This window comes from Rhea americana, unplaced genomic scaffold (assembly GCF_003343005.1).
Source record: "Rhea americana isolate MKP2758 unplaced genomic scaffold, rheAme1 scaffold_15, whole genome shotgun sequence".
Lineage (NCBI taxonomy): Eukaryota > Metazoa > Chordata > Aves > Rheiformes > Rheidae > Rhea > Rhea americana.
In genome coordinates, this window is record NW_028185594.1 from 5336387 (window position 1) to 5358818 (window position 22432).

General features: G+C 36.7%; 1 protein-coding gene across 8 annotated transcripts in view; it reads left to right on the top strand.

Moving 5' to 3' along the window:
• The window catches only part of HYCC2 (hyccin PI4KA lipid kinase complex subunit 2), a 66101-nt gene extending 44063 nt beyond the window's left edge, over positions 1-22038 (top strand). For 6 of the 8 annotated variants that reach the window (XM_085299434.1, XM_085299440.1, XM_085299439.1 and 3 more), the window contains 5 exons: positions 1501-1617; positions 2156-2243; positions 7708-7867; positions 9014-9181; positions 13940-22038. In XM_085299434.1, the coding sequence (XP_085155560.1) occupies positions 1501-1617; positions 2156-2243; positions 7708-7867; positions 9014-9181; positions 13940-14541 (1135 nt within the window). In that variant the 3' untranslated portion in view covers positions 14542-22038. The remainder of the gene's footprint in view (positions 1-1500; positions 1618-2155; positions 2244-7707; positions 7868-9013; positions 9182-13939) is intronic. The other 2 variants (XR_014895154.1, XM_085299441.1) reach the window with 2 other exon arrangements.
• The last annotated feature ends 394 nt before the right edge of the window (positions 22039-22432 follow it).

Below are 22432 nucleotides of genomic sequence, written 5' to 3' on the forward strand. Positions count from 1 at the left end.
GTAGGTATAGGACTTGCTGCAGGTCATATAACAAACAATTCTGAATGAGGAAATCTCATTTGTATATGGATTTCCATGTTTGTTTTAGTGAATCTTTTGGGGAATCTGTATTTTTACTTTTCCTTCGTGGAAAAGGGATGGGATGATCTTGAAGCTGAAATTTTCTGGATCCTCTATGGGTCGTTGTGTTCAAGCTTCACCTTGTGGTTTCTTCTGAAAGCTTTTGTGCTCCTGACTTGGAGTGCTGCCTGCAGAGTCATTGCGGTACTATGCATCATGCCTTGGTGGAGATTAGGCCGTGCCTGGCTGGCAGTTAATTCTCTTGGTAGCATTGTGGTGTTTTTTTTTGTCAAGCCATCTGCTTGTCTTCTACAAAGCAATTTGTGCCAATTGTGTATGGCCAGTTTTTGTTACTGAGGGTGCAGAACGTATATGCAGAATTGTGTATGTTTTAGATAGTCTCTCAGCTCATCAGTTTTAATCTAGATAGTACTGTTATTCTTAGCCAGATTTCTTCATCTTTGAAGAAGAAAAGAATAGGTACATACTGCTTCTTGATAGAGGTGCAAGATGTCGTTTGCTGGACAGAGCATTAATTCAGCATAATACTGCTTTCGTGTGTGTGTATTTGGGTTTTTCTGAAGGCTTTCCTTTTATGTGGCTATCTGCTTTTCTCTATTTTCTATTTTTTTCCTATTTTTTTCCTCTATTTTGATCAGCGTCAGTATGTGCCCATGAAATTCATGTTACTAGATGTTTATACTGTGTAAAAGCTAAGCATTGATACGTCTACTGGAAAATAAATAATTGGAGTACAATTTTCAGTGTGTCCATTGCTTTTAAGATCTATACTCATTAGTTTCTCTTATGACAAAAAACCCAACATATATTAATAGCCATATGTTGTTTCCCTGATGAAGATTAGATATTAAAATTCTGAAAAAATATTCTGTTATTTGCAGTGGACTCAGTGCTATACAAGATATGAGAAGTTAGGCTTTATTTCAAGGGCCAGAAAATTTTGTAGAAGGCACCTGAAAGTAAATTTCAGGAACACAGTATCTGTGTTATTCAAGTTTAGGTAAAATACGACTATATGCTCTCATCATATATTACATGGGAGGAAACTTCTCTGTTTGATACCACTTACATGTCCTTTAAAGAAGATTGGCTTGGGCTACTGATCTTCTTGGAGAATCTCATACTTGCCAGCCAGCAGCAGAGAACATCTTACAACATTCATTCTTTAGAAGCTGGTTATATTTTGAAGGAARTGGTGGAATTAATGGCTATTTGGGTATAGCACTCATGGAATTATCTGCCACATTTCAAGACACTGTTTTGAAACTACGTTAATGGTTGGAAGAACAACGTAAGAARTGTTCTACATTGAGTAATTACATTTTGGTGATTCGTTTTTGAAAACAGAATAAAATCTGTGATGTAAAGACATTATGTTTGTGGGGCTAATRTTTTGATAGAATGGTATATTTTTTTCAGGCTGTGTGTGAGTGGCTTTCCACGGCAGCATGAGAAACACTGGAAAGAACACTGTGGTAGAGTCGTATTAGACCCGGACTTTATGGTGCAGCTGCTGACAGGCGTCTATTATGCTATGTAAGTGGGTGGTTCTTTTTGGTAGAAAAATAAATGGCTGGTTTTACAGGAGTTAAAATATCAATGCTTGTTAGTTTATGACTGAAAACATGTAATGAAATTCATATCACACAAGAGTCTAACGGAATTAGTATTTTTCCTGTTACTTGCTCATTCAGCCAGTTGATAATCTGGAAATATCTCTGTCAGCGTTTAAGTAGGTAATGAACTGCCAGCAGTAGGTGATAAAGAGTGAGACTCCTGGCTTCATCTTKTCCAAAGCTGCCACTGCCACGAGATATCTTTTCGTTATATGCACGATGAGCTTGGATGCCAAGATACATGAAGAAAGGCTGTCCTCTTGAATGCCAGTAGCTCCTGGGTTAGCTTAAATCCATGTGTGATAGAAATTCAGTTCTGCTAAGTAATGTTAACCTTTACCTCTTCGTCTCTATCTTTCCACATAAACATAAAAGAGAACAGTTGGATTTGGGCAGAAAAAAAGACAAGTTGATATGTATAAAATACTGAAAGATAAGTACATCTCTTTTCTTTTTAGATATAATGGTCAGTGGGATCTTGGCCAGGAGGTGCTGGAGGACATAATTTACAGAGCACAGCTTGAACTCTACTCACAGCCTCTGTTGGTAAGAAACAATCCACTGAAATGTATGGACTTGATGAAGAAGAGTACGGATGTGTTTCTGAAATGAAACCGGTAACAAAAGCGTTTGTGGCCATTTACTGCACTCCCAATTGCACGTGATTGTCAAGAGCTGCTATTGTTTTCAATGTAGCTGTTTATATCATACTTTTTCTGCTTGAGTATTAAGATAGGGTGCTGGGATCTCTTAGGGCTCAACGATGCTGACAGCTAGGATTTTCTAATATATTACAGTTGGAGCAAAATGTTTRTGCTGTTTTGGCCCAAACTACCCATGAGTGATTCAAAGTTTAAATGATTATATGTCATAAGGCATTGGTTGTGGGAAAAGTTGTTTCCTTTGCTTCTAGACCTTCAGCAGGACTTAGAATGTATTCTAACTATCAACACACTGGAAAGATCACCAACAGGATACAGCCAAAGGTGAAAAGAAGTTTTATGTCCGGAGTCAAAATCAGATTTTTATTGATCGAAATCACACAAGTGTTAACCTTCTCCTTCATTAGAGCAGCAGCAATAAAATGATGTTGTGTGGTATTTTTTCCCCAGTTTCCACTGTAATTGCTGTCATGATCGTAAAAAAAGAGAAATAAAAATGAAATGAAGTTATGAAACTGAGCTAGATACAGGTGTATATGATTGGGGAGGACAAAGAGGCTGACAGATGGAGAGGAGGAATGGAAAGATTTTATTTTTGTTAGGTATAAGAATGAGGGATCAAAGTAAGAAGAAAAATAAGGAGGCTAAAGTAAGTAGAATACATGTTATCTCAATTTCTCTATCAGAGTTGTGGCCATCAGATTTTGATCCTCCTCTGAATTAAAATCAGTAAGTGTTTATCACCTTTTGCATAACAAAGAAAGAAGTGAGTTGGGGAAGATCTTTTTATGTGGCATTCTAACATCCCTGTCTTCTCCAATAAGGTAAAATTTTCTCTTGATGAATTCGTCTTGGCTGGAAAATTTATCTGGAAGCTTTCTGGGAGTGCTGCATTTTAAATGCATCTTACCATTGCATTGTTGTAATAGCTGTTTCCTTTTGGAAATGACTCATTGCTTCATCAGAATGAAAGTTTTAAATTAAATATTGAACCTGTGGAATTGAGCCACCCTGTCAGAATATACTACATTTAGGAGGTATGTGGGAGGATCCGAAATTTAATTCGATTGATGATACGACAATTTTCAGTCCTGAGTGTTCATTTTTAATCAGCTTGCTTTTTGAGATGACTTCTAATTGAGAGAATCTTCTGAAATCTCCTTGTTTTTGCAAAGCTACTTTTGCCACTTAGCCTCATTGTTTGATGATGGTAATATCTCCAATCTTCTTTCCCTTCCCTGGTTGTCAGGGTCTTTCTGTGCATGTGTGTGGGTRCATCTGTGCATTCTCTTCTTAATATTCCGGCCATTGCAGTTTCCCAGCATGTTATCCTGCAATTGGTAAAATGCAGATTTATGAAATTGTTGAATTCCTTTAAAAAAAAAAAAAAAAAAGTGTCCTTGGGCTCATGCTATATACTCAAGCAATTTGAGCTTTTCAAAGATTGGACTCCATTCACCTACTTGTTTTCTCCAGGAGATATGTGTAATTTAGTGGCATTATAAAATTTTGTATTTTAAATACTTGAAACTACTGGCACTGAATAAAATGCCGTCTGTGCATCCTCCCACATAAGTTCCATCGTCAGTCTTTGCCTGGGATTGCCTAACAGCAGCARATTCTTTGAGGTCCATTTAGGGGTTAGCCAGTCCTCCACATTAGGATTATATTTAGCTATCTGTACTCAGACCGATTGTGTAATTAATGCCATCAGTCATCATCAAAATGAGAAACCTCACAATCCCTGTATTTAGGTACATTTCTTGGAGAAATATTTTTGACAATATGGTTTAATGCTCTTATTTAAACAGTTTCATATTGCCTATACAGTCTAAAAAAAGTTGAAATAGCAGCATCAGGAAGCTAAGAAATAGCTTAAATGTAGAAGTATTTTGCCAAGCCACATTCTTTCACCATTGCCCAGAGACACTGCACTAGAAAGGGTAGGAAGTAATGCAAGAAAAWTTTTTTTTCTGGGAGAAGAAAAGCATATGCATAAATAAATGCTGGCTGTCAGTTTCATAGCCAAAAAAGGGGGATTTCAACRGGGAAAAGTCAACAGATTCAGTATTTTTAGTAAGCTAAGCTAGACTCAGGAGGTAGCTCAGTTCCAGTCAGCCAGTCTTTTATTCTCAGCACAAATGTCCTGCACCAAGTTTCAAAATGAAATCCCTATCTTGAGTGCGGAGGCACCCAGACTTTCCTGGTTTGGTAGTCAAGAAGCGTAGGACAGCTAGTCCATTCTTGTAACAGTATTTTTATCCGTTTTTTTWAAATTGATGTATGTACTTGTATTGGATTTTCTTTTTGTCAGAGCTCATTTCTGGTAAGCAAGAGTGGATGTATATGACCTGAAACCAGTTCTCCAATGTCTGTGATAGTTGCAGGCAGGCAAGCCAAGCCTGACTTCTGCTGTATGTTTGGTTTTGTGCCTGTCAGTGTGGGTTTGGTGCTTGTTGATCTTAGGGAGCTTGGGACAGAGAGCAAATTGTGGGGATCCTGAAGAATTGCTTTTTGAGAGGGGTATATGTATGGGTGGTGGTGCTGGGGAGTTGTTGGATTTTTTTTTTTCCTGACTGAGAAGGGCTGTGACTCATGCAAACTGGTTGTTTGGATTGTTTCAAAGTTTTACTGTTGCATTAGATTATTTTTTAGATTAATTTCATTACCATATGGTACTCCTCTGTCCCCAGAAGTACAATTTGTGCTGTTAAATGAGCCAGCTGTTAAAAGGYCCAATAAGTATTCTGTCACTTTTCTAGTCCTATTACAGAAGTTTTCTGCTACTAATTTATAGTTTTTAATTCTGTTTACTGAGAAAGATCCCTACACAAAAGAGGCTGCAATACTAGTAGATAGAAGGCAGGAAGGCATACTGTTGTTCTTGATCTGATTTGGTTCAATATAACAAAAATGAATTTCTGAGGTCTTAATTATGATCAAGGAAATGATGAATGCAGTAAGGCTTGTACAGTTTCAGGAGGACAGAGTGGAAAAGGGCCTAAGTGTAAATAAGAGAGCAGTTCACAGATAGTGGTGAGGCTGAGAGAACTGGCTAGCAAAGGGCAAAACACAGCTGCATGAGTGGAAGGGAACCTTTCTGCAGTGATGCCAGGAGTCTATGTGCTGGTTAGGTGTCAGACTGCAAGTTGGTTGAGAAGACTTTTAATGGAGAATTGAAGGATCATAACAGCAGCTGGAGAAGATGCTATATGGCAGCCATTCCAGCCCCTAGGAAGTGAAAAGTCTTCGTGATTTAGTTAATATTCTGTGATCTGTGACATTACTCTTTGAACCAGTTTTGCTTCTTTCTGTGGTTGTTTGATGGTTTTTGCCTGTTATAACATGCAGGAAACCACTTTTACTTTATTCTAATGCAGTAAACACCCTTAATTCATGTAGCTTTGGGGACATGCAGTGTGCATTGATTTTTTTTTTTTTTTTAATCAAACGTTATCTGAGATTTTCCCAAGACAAATGGAACAAAGAAAGTTACGTCAATAGGATCCATTCCAGTGATGTAGTAGATTTCTCCTACTTCGTGTTTTTGCAGATGCTAACCAAAGATTTYCTCATTAGCTTAGCAAATTTAGTGTATGTGGGCTTTGGGAGCTTGAGGAGTTTGTTGGACCTCCCTTATATTTCCAAGGCTTCTGATAACTTTATAATATTGAGACAATATTGAGGAGATGAAAAAGTGCCTTAATTTTGCCATTGGTTTGAGGAGAACAAATGAAAAYATTGATTTTAGCACAAAACTAGGAAATGCGTAATTTTAATAGTGCTATAAACAGATGATACTACTRTATCAGCTGAGACACGAGACTTTATACAATAAACAAAATGCCAGTTTTTATTTCTGTCTATGTTACAGAGCAGAGAAAGAATATGGTCTAAAAGGAAGAAAAATCTTATGTATTGTCAGAGAAGTGGGGTATCTAGCAAAAGATATGTATTACAAAGTAGACCTGTGTTTCATTTGGGTGGGCAAAACTGCCAACCTTGTTTTATCTAAATCTTAAAATGAAATTTGAATGTTTTGCCTTGAGCTAACAAGACTACATGGATTTAAGAGATTTGTTTCTCTCGTCATATAATGAATTTTGATCTCTGAAGTTCCACCAGTGATGAWTCAACTTTATTTATTTATATATTTTTACTGATAAAAGAGAAAGTCTGTGAGGAGGCAACATGCTATTGCTTTTCATAATATCTGTTGTAAACTGTAATGGAGAGAATAGTGTGCCCAAATTATGATGGGAACTGTTGTTAGGTAGGATTTTTATTAAGATTAGCTAGATATATTTTCCACAGTTTTGTTTTAATTTTCTCTGACCCTTTTATTTTACCTACTGTCTCCATTGGAGGAGGAGTGAAAAGTATGGAGGAAGTCAAATGTATATGAAACATAAGATATATGAATAAATATGTGATGTTAACTTTAAAATGTGCCTAATCTTTTTGTTACTGGCTGATTGTGTAAAAATYTATAAGCTTTTTGAAAATCAAAGTGAGTTCACTTTTTTAAATCACATTTTGTATGCAGGAGCTTTATATTGCTAAGTAGTGCATACACTGTACAGACCCAGGTGCTTTTCATGAGCTAGTAATGAGTTTACTTTTAGAACAACTTCTTTCTAAATTCGGAAACAATAATTGAAAGTTTCTTTATAAATAAAAAAGTAAACCTGTAATTCCCCACAGCCATTTTACGGTAAATTTTAAAGGAGCAGCTAAAACAGCAAAGCCAAAATAGGTCACTTATTCTCTCAAAGTTGCAAAACAAGACTTCTGGCTTTATAATAAGTTATTACAATAAAAAATAAGKTCTAATAAAGATCAGTGTATTTTAATGAGATGATGCTTGTTGTGCAAGTTGCAGTTCTTTTAAATCTTGCAAGAAGCTGCAATCCAAACAYCTTGTTTTGGGGGGAAGCTGGCACTGTATCTCCCATGTGCATAGTCTTACACTGTTTGCATCTGCTTGGCCTGTGACCTGCTTCTGTAACAGGAATTGTACTAGGGTTATTTTCCTTCTTATTTTGYGGTCTCACTTGGTTGGAAAACTTCCTGTGCTCTTGTCAGTATAGGTGGCAAATCCAGAACAAAGTGGATCCCCCAGAAAGGCAAAAAATTAGGAAAATCTAGCTGGGGGCATGTGGGGGCATAGGTTTGTGATAAACTTTTCAACTTAGATATCAACTGTGAATCTTCGAGGTTGTGCCATATCTGGTCTAATTAACTGTTCTTGGTTATCTCCTCTTTCTAATGCAGCAAAAAGATCTAATTAATATTGTCATTAGTGCTGTTAAGGATGATAGTAGTACAGCATTTTACTGTTATCTTAGGTTGCAAATGCCATGAAAAACTCGCTGCCCTTTGATGCTCCCGATGCATCACAAGAAGGCCAGAAGGTACTGAAAGTTGAAGTTACTCCCACAGTGCCGAGGATTTCTCGGACTGCTATTACAACAGCTTCTATTCGTCGTCATCGCTGGAGGAGAGAAGGTGAGCTTACTCTGCCAACAGCAAATAATGTAGCATACTGTATTCATCTTCATCAGTGTAACCTGGCTTCTGAGTTTGAATGTTTGCAAAATAATAATTATTTTTTTGAAAGGCTATGCTCCATAACAATGTATAATATTTTACATCTTCAGAGCACTGCATGAACATGAGCATTCAGTGTTTGTTTTGTTCTTTACTTGATGATAGCCTATGAGATAGGTAAGTAAATAGAGAAATTGGAAAATGTTAAGTTTTTTTTTTTTTTTCCTTCATGTTACACAGCATAAAATTGTGGTGGCAGAGTTCGACTTGGAGTTTGAGTTCTGCCTATAATCCACACTAAAACTCAACTGCCTCCGATCATAAATAGCTCAAGCAATGGTATTATCCAGCCCTTGGTAGGGTTACAGCTAACTAGAGGCCACTGAAGGCGGTGGGAGATGGAAGAACTGAACATCATTTCTACCATCACATRGTCCTGTTTACAGAGGGGATATGTCATGAACTACCTTTGGATAGCTAAGGAATATTCTGTTTATCTGTAGTGAACGCTTGTACCATATGGAAGTGTGCTTGACTTCATGAAAAAGAAAAATATGTAGTAATATTTCCCTTGATATGGTATCTTCAGTGTATGTGTAGCAAAGAGCTTGCTTTGAAATCACTTTGTTACGCTTAAAAAGCTTTGATGCTGCATGTATAAAACATCCATTTTTAAAAAAGCTGCATAAATGGCTGAAGGTAAAAAGTAGAATAGCCTAAAAATAAACGGAGCTTAGAGGAGTCTGAAAACAAAGATGGCGTTTTCTGTTGATACTTTTTTAAAAATCGTATGCCAAGGGATTTAGTGACCTCTGGTCCTCAGCTGAATCAGGATGTCCTGGACAAGAAGCAAGTGTCTTCTGTTTTGAGGACTCTGGGTCATGTTTGTCTTTCCTGTAGTTGCCATTATATTCATTTGCTAGTCTCTAGTCTACAGTATAGCCCACCTGTCCCTTTCTGTGGATGTTCTCACAGTTCTCAGCTAAGCATGGGTAGTGTTTTGTGTGTGTTCTGTGTCCACATAAATCTTCTATTTTCCCTACCTGGATTGGAATATCAAGAAAGGAACAGAAAAGCACTAAAATGTTATATGTTGAATCCCAGATGGCTTTGACTTCTCAAACGAGGCTGACTCAAGCATACCTGGCTCACCGATCCAACACGGCTCCACAGACCTAGGGATCAAACGTGAGCAAGAGGGGGAGGTGCTGATGCGCAGGACCCCTGAGCATGGCTTCCCGGAGCCCACCTTGACAGAAGCCACAACAGAGGGTAGGACAGAGATGAGGAGGCAGAAGTCAGTGAGGCAGTTGCTGGAGGAGGATCCTGGCTCCCTGTCCCCAAGCAGAACTTCTTTCCATTCTAGTGTGTGTTTCCGCTATCCCAGGGTGTATTAGCTTCTCTTTGCAATACACGCATCCCTTACATACCTAACAGCAGGTCAGGTACTACCTTTTGTTATCACATGGACTGGCCTGTGGCTTGCATCTGTGTGGTGAAAGAATGCTTGGCATGGCTTAAAAAAAAAGAAAAAAGGATAATAGCGAAGAGCTTTGGGATTGCTTGGAAACTTTCTATTACTGAGCATGTTTAATCTAATATTCAGAAGGGAAAAARTGCACTGGGTGAACATAAATAAATCTAGCCCTGAACAGTAGTCAGTATAGAGTGTAGATGGATTTGGCTACAACTGAATTCTAATTGTGTCTTGTTAGTATTTGATTTTGAAATTTCCAAGAAAAAAAATGCTTGTTTCCATTAAAAGTCAAGCCTATCTAATGCCTTTGTTTGCCAGTTCTTCCTTTAAATGAAGATTCATGTGCTTATAACTAGTTCACATGAATGAACTAGCTGCTTTAAAAACAAAAAGTTTAAAACAAAAATAAACTTAATTTGATCTTTAAAGTTGTCACATTTTGAAGAACTTTAGACACAATGATTGCTTGCTTTCTCAGTCATGTTGTCCAGATAGAGTAGCTGGTAGAAATTCATTTTACTTCAGCTCATCTATTTTTTCTTTACTCTGTAAGGGGCATACTTTAGAGCATTGAATTTGAGTCATGATTCTTCTTCGGAAATGATGAACATTCTCATTAATTTCTTGTGAATTTAGATAAATATATTTTGAAGAATACTCCTATTTTAAGTCTCCTTTTCTATCTGAACATTCCTTTCATATTTCCGAGTTCTATAAGCGTATCAGTTGATCAAAACTGAGATTTATTTGCAGATTTAGGTGTGAGCTTACATAGGTTTTAGATTTGTTCTTCTGAAAACAATAATATGGGGAATTTAAAGACTTAATGAATTATTATCACAGAATCAGAGTTAATCAGAGTTGCTATCAAATGGTGATTAAGATATCATGCTTCTGTAGAGGACAATTGCATAAAAATGTTTAATGTGGGTTTATAGTCTTACTGCTTGGTGCATAGTGAGTTTGAGCATGCTCAGTAAATGAATCCTGTCCTCTCCTAAGTTCATTTGTTCAATTGATCTTACTCCGTTTTACTAACCTTTGCATGTGCATGACCTGAAGGATATGGAGAAGTCTTCAGTTTTGCAGAGAACGTTCTGAGAGAGAAGGGAAGTGGGAAGGAGGCTTCTAAAGATAGGACCTTCTAATTTGTTTTAAGACATATTTGTCATTTACATATTCTTGGAGAATGCATCGTGCCACATGCTTTACCTGAATAGAAGTGAGKTGAATATCCTTTACTTTTTAAACATTAATAGTATATAATCACATGCTTAGGCAAACTGAGTTCTCTAGTTGATAGCATCTGAGAGGAGGCCAATGAAGTTTTGGTTTGATTGTCAGTATAGGCACGTGTATGTATATATAGTGCTCTATTATCTTATGCTGATTTCGCAGAGTGTGGGTTAGCTTCTGATAAAAATCATTATCATACCAAACAATATCATATGATACTGATCATTTTTAGTGACTTCTAGCTTCAAATATGTGAAGGATAAACAGAATAAATGTCACTTGAATTATATAATCCCCCTTTTCAAATCAGTGTTTTGATACAATTAATGCAAAATTCCAGAAGATTTCAAGAATGGCTTGATGATGCCTTAAAAAGGTATTCTCCTGCAGTAGTAGTAGTWATGTGCATTATTTTGGATTAGTGGAGAATGCTGCATCTAAATCTGCAGAATTAAATATGTACTGGCATTAATAAGGTATTCTTTGGAGAGGTACTGGTCCTGATAGGGAACAGTGAGAATTCTGAAGAGAAACTGTAGTGCAGTTGACCTGCTTTCTGTCATATTGCACTCACTCTTTCAGTTCTGGCATTATAGTAGAAGAGGGCTTGGGAGGGAAGAAGGGAGGGAGGAGTGTTTTAGCTTTCTTTTTTTCAAATGTCCTATTAGTCTATTGGAGGAATCAAAACTTTACAGCTACATCCTTTTTTTTTTTTTTTTTTTTTTTCCCCAAAATAGAATGTAGAGACTCAAACTTTTGTTGTTTCTGAGGGCAACTTTTAAAGGAAAAATAATATGCGTTGGGAAAAGAGTATGTGTTTGCTGAATTACTTCAGTCCCACTGAGAATTTTCCTGGATACATAGGATCAGACTAAACAAATTCTCTCACATGTTGTCTTCTCTATTTTCTTCATTTTTGAGCACTGCTGAGCTGCTTGGGCCTCTGCATAGTTGCAGCATCCAAAAGCTTGCAACAACCCTCTCAGTCTTCCCTTTAAATTCTGTGGGCAAAATGCCACCTTTTCTGTGTAACTTTACTTCACTGACTCTGAATAGGTGTGTCTGTTACTCAGAAATTCTGTGACACAAACTATGAAGAAGGGCTCATGTTCTTGTAAAAGTAGAAAGCTTACCAGTATTGTTTGGAGATACCTTATTTCAGTTACCTGTCTTGTGCTTGAACAAGAAAGGATTGAGAGGGGATTTAGCTGCTGCTGTTGCTGCTTGTAACCAAACACACTTTCATCTGGCTTTGCATGATGATATAAAGGAACATAAAATGCTGGTTTACTGAAAAAATGTTTTTGCTATGTTCCGGTTGCATCATCCTTTTATTAATACCTGTGGTAATTATGTGTGGGAAGGTTGGGGGAGGGGGTGGAGATGTGGATTGTGAGTAAAATATCTGATTGTCCAATATAAGAAAATACATGCATGTCTTCTTTAGAAGATAAAGGCCTAATTTGATCAAATGGGAAAAAAGTGATATGTGTTTTAAATATGGAAGTTAAAGCAAGTGYGACACACTTCATTTAATGATAGCCTTTGAAAATTAAAAAGCTGCTTTTTCTAAAATTAAAGGGTTTTACCCAGGGAGGAAGACTGCAGTAACATGAACTTTCTTGCTGCTTCCAGGAGGCTAATGAGTCAAACAAAACTATACAAAGTGAGAGAATTACCTCTCATTGTGTTGTTCTGAGGGAGACCTGAGAATAGTCTAATTTGGAGAAGACTGAACATCTTTTGTAGGCTGATTCACAATAATAGTAATTCCAAGGCAAAGTTTCCTAGAAAGAGAAATGAGTTTAAAACAGACAGAATAACAAAACTGTAATGTGTTCTTTTTACTTTATGCTTCAGAAATGTGACATAGGATCAGGCTATATGCTTTTTATACAGAAGCAGCAGCAACAGTGAAAGCTTTGTGCCTGTTCTGCTTGCCATAACTTAATGCTTCTTCATGCATTGCTAACAATCAGAAAGAATGTGGTTCTACTCAAATGGTAGAAACCGTAAGATCCTTGCCACTGCTGCTTCCGCGTTCCACAAAAGAGAGAGAAACATGCTTACTCTGTGGCATACTAGGCTACACAAACTGCCAATAAAGTAATACAGAGGTTGCATCTGTGACAGATACATAGGCTTTGTGGATTCTCACAAATAGTTAAGCTCCACAGCTTTTATAAAGAAAAGCAAAATTCATGTAGCCTCAACATCTCATTTTTTTTGCAGACATATTTAAACTTCATGGATTTTACTCATTGAAACAAGATAGCTGAAGCAAATACATCAAGCTCCATTCTCAGTTTTGAATTTCAAATGTTATTCAGTTTTCTAGTGAACCAATAATTGTTCTTCTGGTTTGGGTACTTGGAGCTTAAAACAAGAACTAGGATAAGATCAAAAAAAGTCTTTGTATTTGTGTAGAGCCATAATCATATTATAGGGTGAAAGCAAGGATTTAATAAGGAAATATTTCTGGGCTTTTTATTTAATTATTTATTTATTCCTTAACAGCCCCTTAATAGAAGCAGAAAAAGTCTCTTGTACAACATGAAGTATTTCACAGGTTAAACTTGTACTAATACAAGAAAATTTTCTCTGAAAAATCTAGATGCCCAGATAAAGGCAAATGTGATGGAAGCATCTCAGTAGGATAGCTGGAAATGCAGGGAGCATTGAGTTCTGGGAGAGAGAGAACAAGGGAGAGAGAGAACAAGGAATTAGGTTGTTCTCCAACAGCAAGCTTAGTCACATTGTTTAAAGTGCCAGCTATACACAGCAGAAGCCACCTACTTCTGTTAGGGCATTGTGATTGCTGGCCTAAGAAGTGACCTAATTCTGATGCTTGGTAAGTGCTCAGCATAACTTGTTCTGACTGAAGGAGATCCTAAATGTGCTCACATCTTGCCTCTAACGAGGATGAAAATAGTCTGAAAAGATTTTGCCATTTTTTGGTTGTGTGAGAGAACTGGGACCAGTACATACAGACAGATCTGAAATAAATTAGCTAATTGAGATCGAATTCTTCCTGTTTACAGACATAGTTTGAGTGATATTCCTGACTTAAAAAATGACATAGAAGAAAGGCAAATCAAGCTCAGAGAGTATGTATTGTCAAACTCCCTTATTATATTGTGTATAAAGGAGAATTACTGTCCAAGAACTATAAATTTTTAAGCAAGTGGAAATCATCTGAATCAGCAAAGTTTGTTCTGATGTTCTGTGTACATCTTTATGTAACTTGAATGCTTACTGTATGTTCTGATTGGTTTGGGGATTTTTTTGGTTGTTTTTTTTTCCTTTTTCCTCAATAGATACTGAGGGTGTAAATGGAAGAGAGGAATCTGTGAACCTTAACGATGCCGATGAAGGATTTTCATCAGGAGCTTCCCTCAGCAGCCAGCCAGTTGGGACCAAACTTCTATCAACCATATCCCAGAAGGGTAGCTTAAGGAAAGCAGCAAGTGGACGTTCTGCTAAGGATAAAGAAACCTCTTCTGCAGCAAAATCCAGTGAGAGCCCTCGAGATTCAGTAGCTCGGAAGCAGTACATGCACCAATCCACTGACCTTGGTGTAGATATAATTGAGATGACACCTAAGAAGCACCTCAGCCTGCCTGCTGGGCAGGTAGTGCCAAAAGCCAACAGTTTGAGTCTGATTAGGACCGCCAGTGCTTCCTCCAGTAAATCCTTTGACTATGTAAATGGCAGTCAAGCAGGCTCCAGTGTTGGTGTTGGCACAGAGGGTGTCACCAATCTAGCAGCTGGCAACACCAATCGGTTTTCTACTATCAGCCTACAAGAGGATCGACTAGGCCAAGCTGGGGAAGGTAAAGATCTCCTTCCCCCAGGAGCTCCCCTAACCAAGCAGTCTCGATCTCCAAGTTTCAATATGCAGCTGATATCGCAGGTGTAGCTGACTCCCTTCTTAGGACTCCCTTTTCCCCCTTAATCCCCAGGCAAGTTCATCCTTGGGCAAAACAAGAACCATCATCCCACAGTGTGAAAATACTGTTTGTGATCTTGTTTGATTTGGTTTTGCTATCATACTGTATCTTGTACTGAAACAGCAATAATTCTTCCCTCACCTTCATCTTCACCCCTTGTAAACATGGTTGTGAAGCAGTATATAATGTACTGTATGCCTTTTTCCATGCCTTCCTTTCTCCTTGGGTGATGTGCAATCCATCGTAGGCTGATCAGTCCCATTTCAACACTGTGAGACTGGAGACACCGGCGGAAATGGTGAATGTGATCCCTATGAGATGATGCTTTGGCTTTGTTAAGAAATAGAAACGGGTTTGTTTTCTCAGTCTACAGTACTGCAAAGACTACTGGATCATGACTTTTCTTTCTCAGAACCAGGAGTGCCTCAGAGATTCTAATGTGACTTTGGACCTCTCTGAGCCTGTGCAATCAGTTCTGGGGAGGGGATTGTCATTGCTGCTCCTGGCTGCCTACAGCACTTTTTCATTAAAATGAGGGTAGTTTTTTCTTGCCTGCCCACAGTCTCTCATCCCAGAAGCTTTGGATGTTCAGCAACTGAGACATGCATATTACAAAGCTGTCCCTCAGAGAGAGGGTTGTAAGTAGATAATGTAGGTTACAATGCACTTCTAATGGCGTTGTAGCCATGTGTAATGTTATATGTCTTCCCCTCCAGGACACAGGGTTATTCTGCATATAGGCTAGAATTTAGACAAGACCATGCTGGTAAGGAAGTTTGGTTGATAAGTGGGAGGGAAACACTACTTTCCCAGGAACTAATGGCTAGCTCTGCTCCAATTTTTGTTGTTGTTCCTGTTGTTGTTGTTGTTGTTGTTCTTGTGAGGTGATGATCACTGAATTGAAAGGTGTATTCAGGTAAAGAGTATTTCTCAGGCTGCTTTCTATGGTATCATGGCTATTGGACACTCCCACCCCTCAGTTGTTTTCTCAGTGTCCTTAAATTCAATCATGAAGTCATTTTAAGAATCCTGCAGTCCAGACAGACCATCCTCTAAGGGGCTGTCTCAGGGATCAAGACAACAGTTTGCTAGGAACACTGAAGCTTCAATGTGAAACACTTTTCTAAAAACATCATTTGTACCAAGTGGTACTGACAGTCCGTTTTTCCCAGAAGGACCACACGTCACTGCCTTTGTATTTATAATACGTTAAGGTGTTGTGGGTGTTTTGTTTTTGTTTTGTTTTTAACTGTCCTATTATTTTAGTTGATTGGCCCCTAGTCTACAAAATTCAGAACTCTTGCCATTGAGCCAAATCTTGAATGTATATGACTGGTGTATGGGCATGGGCTCATACTTATGCTAGAGAACACTGCTTAGAAGCACATGTTCCTGGTTACACAGGAAAATGCTTGTCTCTTTTATTTCTCTCTCTCTGTCTCTCTTTATCTCTTTTTGGATTGCTGGAGAGAAAAGATGAAGGCTCATCCTGTTCTCGTAGGTAATGTATATCCTGGAAGTTTACAAATTGTAAAGCTACAGGAAAGAGTTACAATCTTTATGTGGGCACTTTGGTTTCACTGTCACTGTGAAGAAAAAAAACGTAAGCAGTTAGAAATAGCAGCTTATCTTTGTATGATAGATAGTCTTTAAAAAAAATCAGGACAATGACATGGTGTTACAGTGCTGATGATTGTTTTTTTAGGTAGCTTCTGATATTTTAGTTTTTGGACCTCTATTTCAAACAGAACTAATTTTCAAATTTACATTAAAGCTCATTTAAATGTTCAGAGGAGTTTTTGTAATTTGACAAGTCATTTTGGCAGTCTAGTCTTCATATCTTTTAATTCACAGAAGTGATAGAATCAAACAGCATCCAGACTGATGCCAGAATTCAGTTAAAGACTAAGTTGAATTGTTAAAAAGAAAACTTACTGTTTCCTCAGTTGAAGTTCATCTTTAAGAACCGCTGCAGACACACAGATGGGAATTTAAGGCAAAGTCAAGATTGCGGTCTAAGGTAGAACCCTCTGTGAAAATCAAACACTGAAGTATTTTTTGTAACACTGTCAGAAGCTGTGTATGGTTAGAAGGACTACTCTTAATTTGTAAAGATTTAGTAGCAGAAACACTTGATAACAGTCATGGTTGTGCAGAAGCTTGCTTGCTAGTTTGTCTTCTGAAAGTTTACAAAATTTGTCTTTTGTAGAGACCATCCAAAGCGAAWTATATGAAAGAGCCATCACTATAGATTGTTAAGGACCAAATTATTTGTTTAATTCTTTGGAAAAGGAAAATYCAGAAATGTCAACTAGGTTTTTGAAGAATTATTTTTAGTAAATATTTTTTAAAAATGGGGTGGTTTGTTAGCAAGGTTCTTGGAGTTTGTGTTTAATGTTGTAAGCTTTCATTCAGAAGTTGTAGAATGTTTAAAAATTGATGTCAGGGCAAATTTGACAAACTTTTATATATACATATACACATGTGTGTGTATATATATATTTGGGAAAAGATATATATCCTTATGTGCAGGATTTTTTTTTCTTTGCATTATACTATTAACCTCTTTCAGGAAAATGAGACAGCAAATATGCATGCATAAATATGAATTGGATAAAACTTTAGTCAAACTACATTTAAAGATATTTTTGCAGTTCTCATTTTGATGGTGTGCCTTTTTGTTATGATTTAATAATCCATTGTATGGTATAACAATCCATTTTGTTTTGTTCTTTTGTATATTTAACTCCCCTATAAAGCTTTTTGAATAATTTCAAATTTATTCCTATAATTCTTCTTTCTGTGCGCTGATGTGGTACATTTATAACTTATCAGAATTACCAGTTRAGGGAAATGTTTTGTCTGTGGGAGTTTGTTCTGTTGTTTTTCAGATGTGCACTAACTAACACGTATCTTAGAAGTGAATCATCATTAGTATCTACAAACCAGCTGTAACAACAGGCCTCGGCAGTGCTGTGTATCACATGTATTGTTAATGCTTTTAGATGCCTCTCAAACGATGCCAAGGTTTGCTAAGACTGTAGCAAAACTTTATATACTGAAGTTCAGCACACTACTTTTGGCAGTAATAAAATAAGAAATGTCTAGAAACTGGCTGAGAGAATAATCTGCTGGATTTCTGATTATATATGTTAAGCACTAAAGGAACTATGAAACATACTTAAATTTTCTGACACCTGTCACAAATATTTAGATTTAAATCTCTTTATTCTGAATTAATTCTGCTGTGACTGGTTTTAGTACTTGACATGAGGCACTAATTTTAATCTCTACAGTATTTCAGTGCAGCTGCAGCATAACGAGAGATCAAAAAGCAGAACACTACATTTTTTTTCCATGTATGCGTGTCTGCATGCACTTACAGATAATTCTTAAGTGAGAAAGTGTGGGTGTTATATGTGGGTGTATATACACATAAAAGTAAGGATARATGAATTATCCCTTGATACAATTTTTACCACATTGTGATATGCTGCCATTTTGTTACTCATCTTTTTTTTCTTGGACGTTATGATTTTAGGAAAATATGAAATATTGGGTTTGCTAATTCAAACTTTGATTAGCTTTTTCAGGTGTTTATTATAAGCAGCTTTTTGGTGGAACAAGGAGCCATTTTTTCATCCTACAGGCAGCAAAGTGATGAAGTAAAAATACCTGTTAAAATGAATATTGCAAGGTAAAGATTTAAATTGCAATATTATCCTTTCAGTTTAGATTTCAGTATATGGAAACTTTGTACATCACTGTATATCTTAAATACGGATGTCTTTGAACACCCTTTCTGAAGTGAATTTGGAAAGCTTTTTAACAATATACTTCACTCTGTAATGCTGAACATCAGGTTGCAGCAAGAAAGTATCAGATCTAGTATTTGTAGTTTGCAAGTATGCTCGTCTTAAGTACTTAAATCCAGCATTTCCAACATACTCTTGCTAGCTTTAATGTAATTAAATTCAGCTGTTTTGGCAACAAAATAGTGAGAAATATTTTGGTTTTTTGACAAAGTATTTATTTGCACTACTTTTGTGAATAGTGGAGTTTACTGGGACAGGTTTTTTTCTCACCATGTGAGGTTTACTTGTGTGTGGACAGGTACATACATTTGTCACGTGTTGACAATCAATTGCCTCAACTGTGTGTATACTGTATGTAAATATAGACATATTTTTCAAGATTAAGGGGGGACCTTAATAATGATGGTAAAGCTACTGCATAGCAAGGGTGAGACTATATCTAATTCCTTTTTGTCTCCAGATATTATGTGCTTTGTTTCCACTTCTTTCACAAAGATTATTACTGTTCATGAAAAAAATTAACTCCTGGGAAATTTTCCTCAGTGTTTAAAGTATAACACTTTCAAAATACAATTTTCTGAAAAAAATAATTTTGGAATAGATAAACCTATGCTACAGCTGTATTTTAACCTAAGAATTCAAATTTACTGTATTTTTTCATGAAGTGATGGCTGTGTGTTAAGTGTTCAGGTACTTTAATTTTAYCACAAAATGGGCATTTTTGTTTGTTTTGGCTTACAAATTGAAATTACTTTGAAGTCCAAGTGGGAACCAAGTGTTACTCAAGAAAGATCTTTAAACTAGGTACTGTAGTCATAATCCTGGAGGAGGTGTGGAATGTGTAATGAAATATGTTTGAATGAAATGAGTTGCACACAGAACAAAAAGATGCTCTTGATGTTCCGAAATCTAATACTCTCATCCTTAAATTGTGCAATTCTCTTACGGCCAAAGATTTTGCTACCTTGGCATGTTTAATATAGTATTAAATCCATTATCTAGGTCTTATTTAGAACATCTGTTTACAATATAGGAATAGTTTGTGTGAGAACAGTAAACATGCTTTTTGTGCGTCTTGTTTAGGATGATCACAGAACTGCATTTGCAAAGTATCAATCCTTTCCAAGCTTGGTTAAAAAAAAATAAATAAAAAAGAAGAAGGAAGAAGAAGAAAAAGGAAACTTTCTCTGTACATGTATTGCATTTTTGGGGTTTATTTCAATTTTCAGTGCTTTAAATGCTGTTTAGCACATGGGCCTTTATCTCCCTAAGTTATTACTTAGTTTGTTTTTCCTTTGGCAGCTGGATAAACTTGACTGTAGAAAGCTTTTCTAGAGGTGATCTGGGGAGTAGGGGGGGAGATCATGTGTGTGTGTTGTTTTAGTGAATATATGCATCAGTCTGTCAAAATTTTCATGTCATGACCAGCTGAAGAGCCAAAGTACTCACCTGCCTCTTACCCAGTGATGGAGGACACTGGAGAACTCTCTGTGACTTGGTCCATTGCTAGTTTGAGACCAAGCAATGAATAGATTTTGAAAGGCTGATATGGATGATGACTTCCACATAGTCATTATAAAATTTTATTTAAAGTAAATCTTTGAAAGCTAGCTATTTGGAGTAAACTTGCCAGRTAAGTTTGGCATGTGTTAAGGCCTGCTATCATACAATAAATTAATAGTTCAAAAGCAAGCTGCAGAAGTCTTAAAAGCACCTCACAGCTTCCAGAAATGGATTTAGTGAAAATCTTTGCCAGGCTAGGTGGCTGTATTCTAAATTTAATTAAAGAAAATGACAAACAGTTCCTGTTTTCATTATTTGATTTATTTTCTCTTCAATTAAAAAGAGTAACTTTTTTTTGTTTTTAGCTATAGACATCAGATTTTAGTGAAGATTGAATTTGAGGATCTAATTCAATTAAAAACAGGTCCATACATTGGCTCTTCTGTCATATTGGATTATTAAAATCTGTGAGGTGGTGCTGATGGGAAGAGATATGGTATAAAACTTTGTGTCTGTAGAGTAAAACCTTGGCTTACGTTTTAACTTGTGCATGATGGAAAAAGTGATCAGGCCAAGTTTTATTAACTGATTACTTTGTTGTGAGCTCCTGCTTAATGTCTTACAGTCAATAAAATGTAATTCAGAGCAGGGTATCTTTGAATTCCAATAGAACTTGAAARTAACTTAAAGTTTGGCTCTCAAGGATGATTAATCACCCATTAAAATGTGATACAGAACTTGCTTTTTTTTTTTTTTTTTTTTTTTAAGAGCGGAGAAAATGGGTCGGGGAGGAAGATGTCTGATGATTTAGGAACATTAGGAACATCCTCTGAAAAAGTAACATTATGGTGCTTTATTATGGAATGTTTCTCACAAGTAGGATGTGGGATCCAGTGTGTTTGGGTCCTTGTCCTCCCCAGAACTGACCACAAAAAAGAAAAATTAGTAGGAATGAAGCAACTTATTCAGAGAGAAATTTCCTTTTCTCTAAAATAAGTAGGACTTGGGAGTGATATTAATKCTTTTATTCAAGTAGTTTCTATAGCAGTGCTAGACTTTCATGTTATTAGTTCATGAAAAATGCAAGTGTTAGAAACTTCGTGGCTTCAAATACACAGTAGATGTGAGTTAGCAATCACTCAGGATAAACCACTTTTCAAAGTGTTAATAGTTTGTTAGTGCTGGGATGTGTATGTGTGTTTTTRTGTGTCAGTGTTCAATGATTACTTTGAAACAAGACTTCTTACTGTTTTCTTGCAGAAAGTGCATATTTTTGGGAAGGATATTACTGGCTGGTTATTTATGGAAAAATTCCATATGATTAAATACAATTGAGTCATTTAACTTTTTTCCATATTAAGGATTCCAGGAAAAAGCTAATAAACATTTTGAATAATTAAATCAGATACTCTTAATACATTTTAGATTTCCTATGGTAGCTTTTATCTGTTACAAAAAAGCTAAACCAAGGTATACCCCATGCTGCGTTTTTTAAATTTGTATTTCCTCTACTTGATAGTGAATCTTTTGATTTGTATTGTCCTTGTAACAATACAGGATATGCAGTCAGTTTTACTGGCAAAAAAAAAAAAAAAAAAAAAAAAAAAAAAAAAAAAAAGGCATTCTGCAAGGGTTAAAAGATTATTTTCTTACTTCTTCTGTCATACAAAGTTTGCTTCTCTGAACTGAGGATTTTTACTGCTTTAGCATGATGTAATCTTATCTCTGTCATAGAAGGGAGCATAAGCAGCAAGTAGCCCACTTCTTGTGGACAAATAGGCTAGGTGAAAGAACTTGGATTAGTGGTGTTGGATCCCTTTTCACCAGGAAAACCCTGTGTGTTGGTATGAACCCCAAACATTCAGGATTCAGTACTGGTGAAGGACTAAAATGGGTTTTTAATAACCACAATCTCTGCTGTACGGTGTCTTTTTAACCTGGGACCAGGGAAAAATCTTCATTCTTAGACCTGAAGATGGCACATATTGAAGATCATGTTATTGGTGCATGTAAGCCATTATCTTAATTGTCTTACTGAATTAATGCTGTTGACTGTTGTTGAAATGTGAAATGTAGTTACTATTGACTTTGTAAATACCTGCCAGAGATGAAATATAATTATTTTAAATCATTGTAAATAGAGATGTATAAAACTAAATCTGCAATGCAGAAAAGAATTATATATATATAAATATATATAAAATATATAAAGATGTTAAATAAATATTGTGCTGTTTCTGAACAGATTATGTACACTTTTTCAGTTGTGTGTTTTTTACAKTGATTTGCTTCAATCAGGTGTGTACAGGCGTGTAACACAAGTAGCAAGTGAGGGGGGAGGCTGCGAACGGTCGCTGTCTCGCACTTTAGACTTGCATTCACTTTGTCTCAGGGGGGTTCTTCACGTTTGCTGTATTTGGAGGGATTTTTGTAACCTAGGACAAGAAGTGACCAACGAGGGCGAGAGCTCCCGGGCTGCGGCCGGGCGGCGCTAACGGCAGCGGCACTGCGTCGCCATGGCAACGCCGGGCGCGCGGCGGGC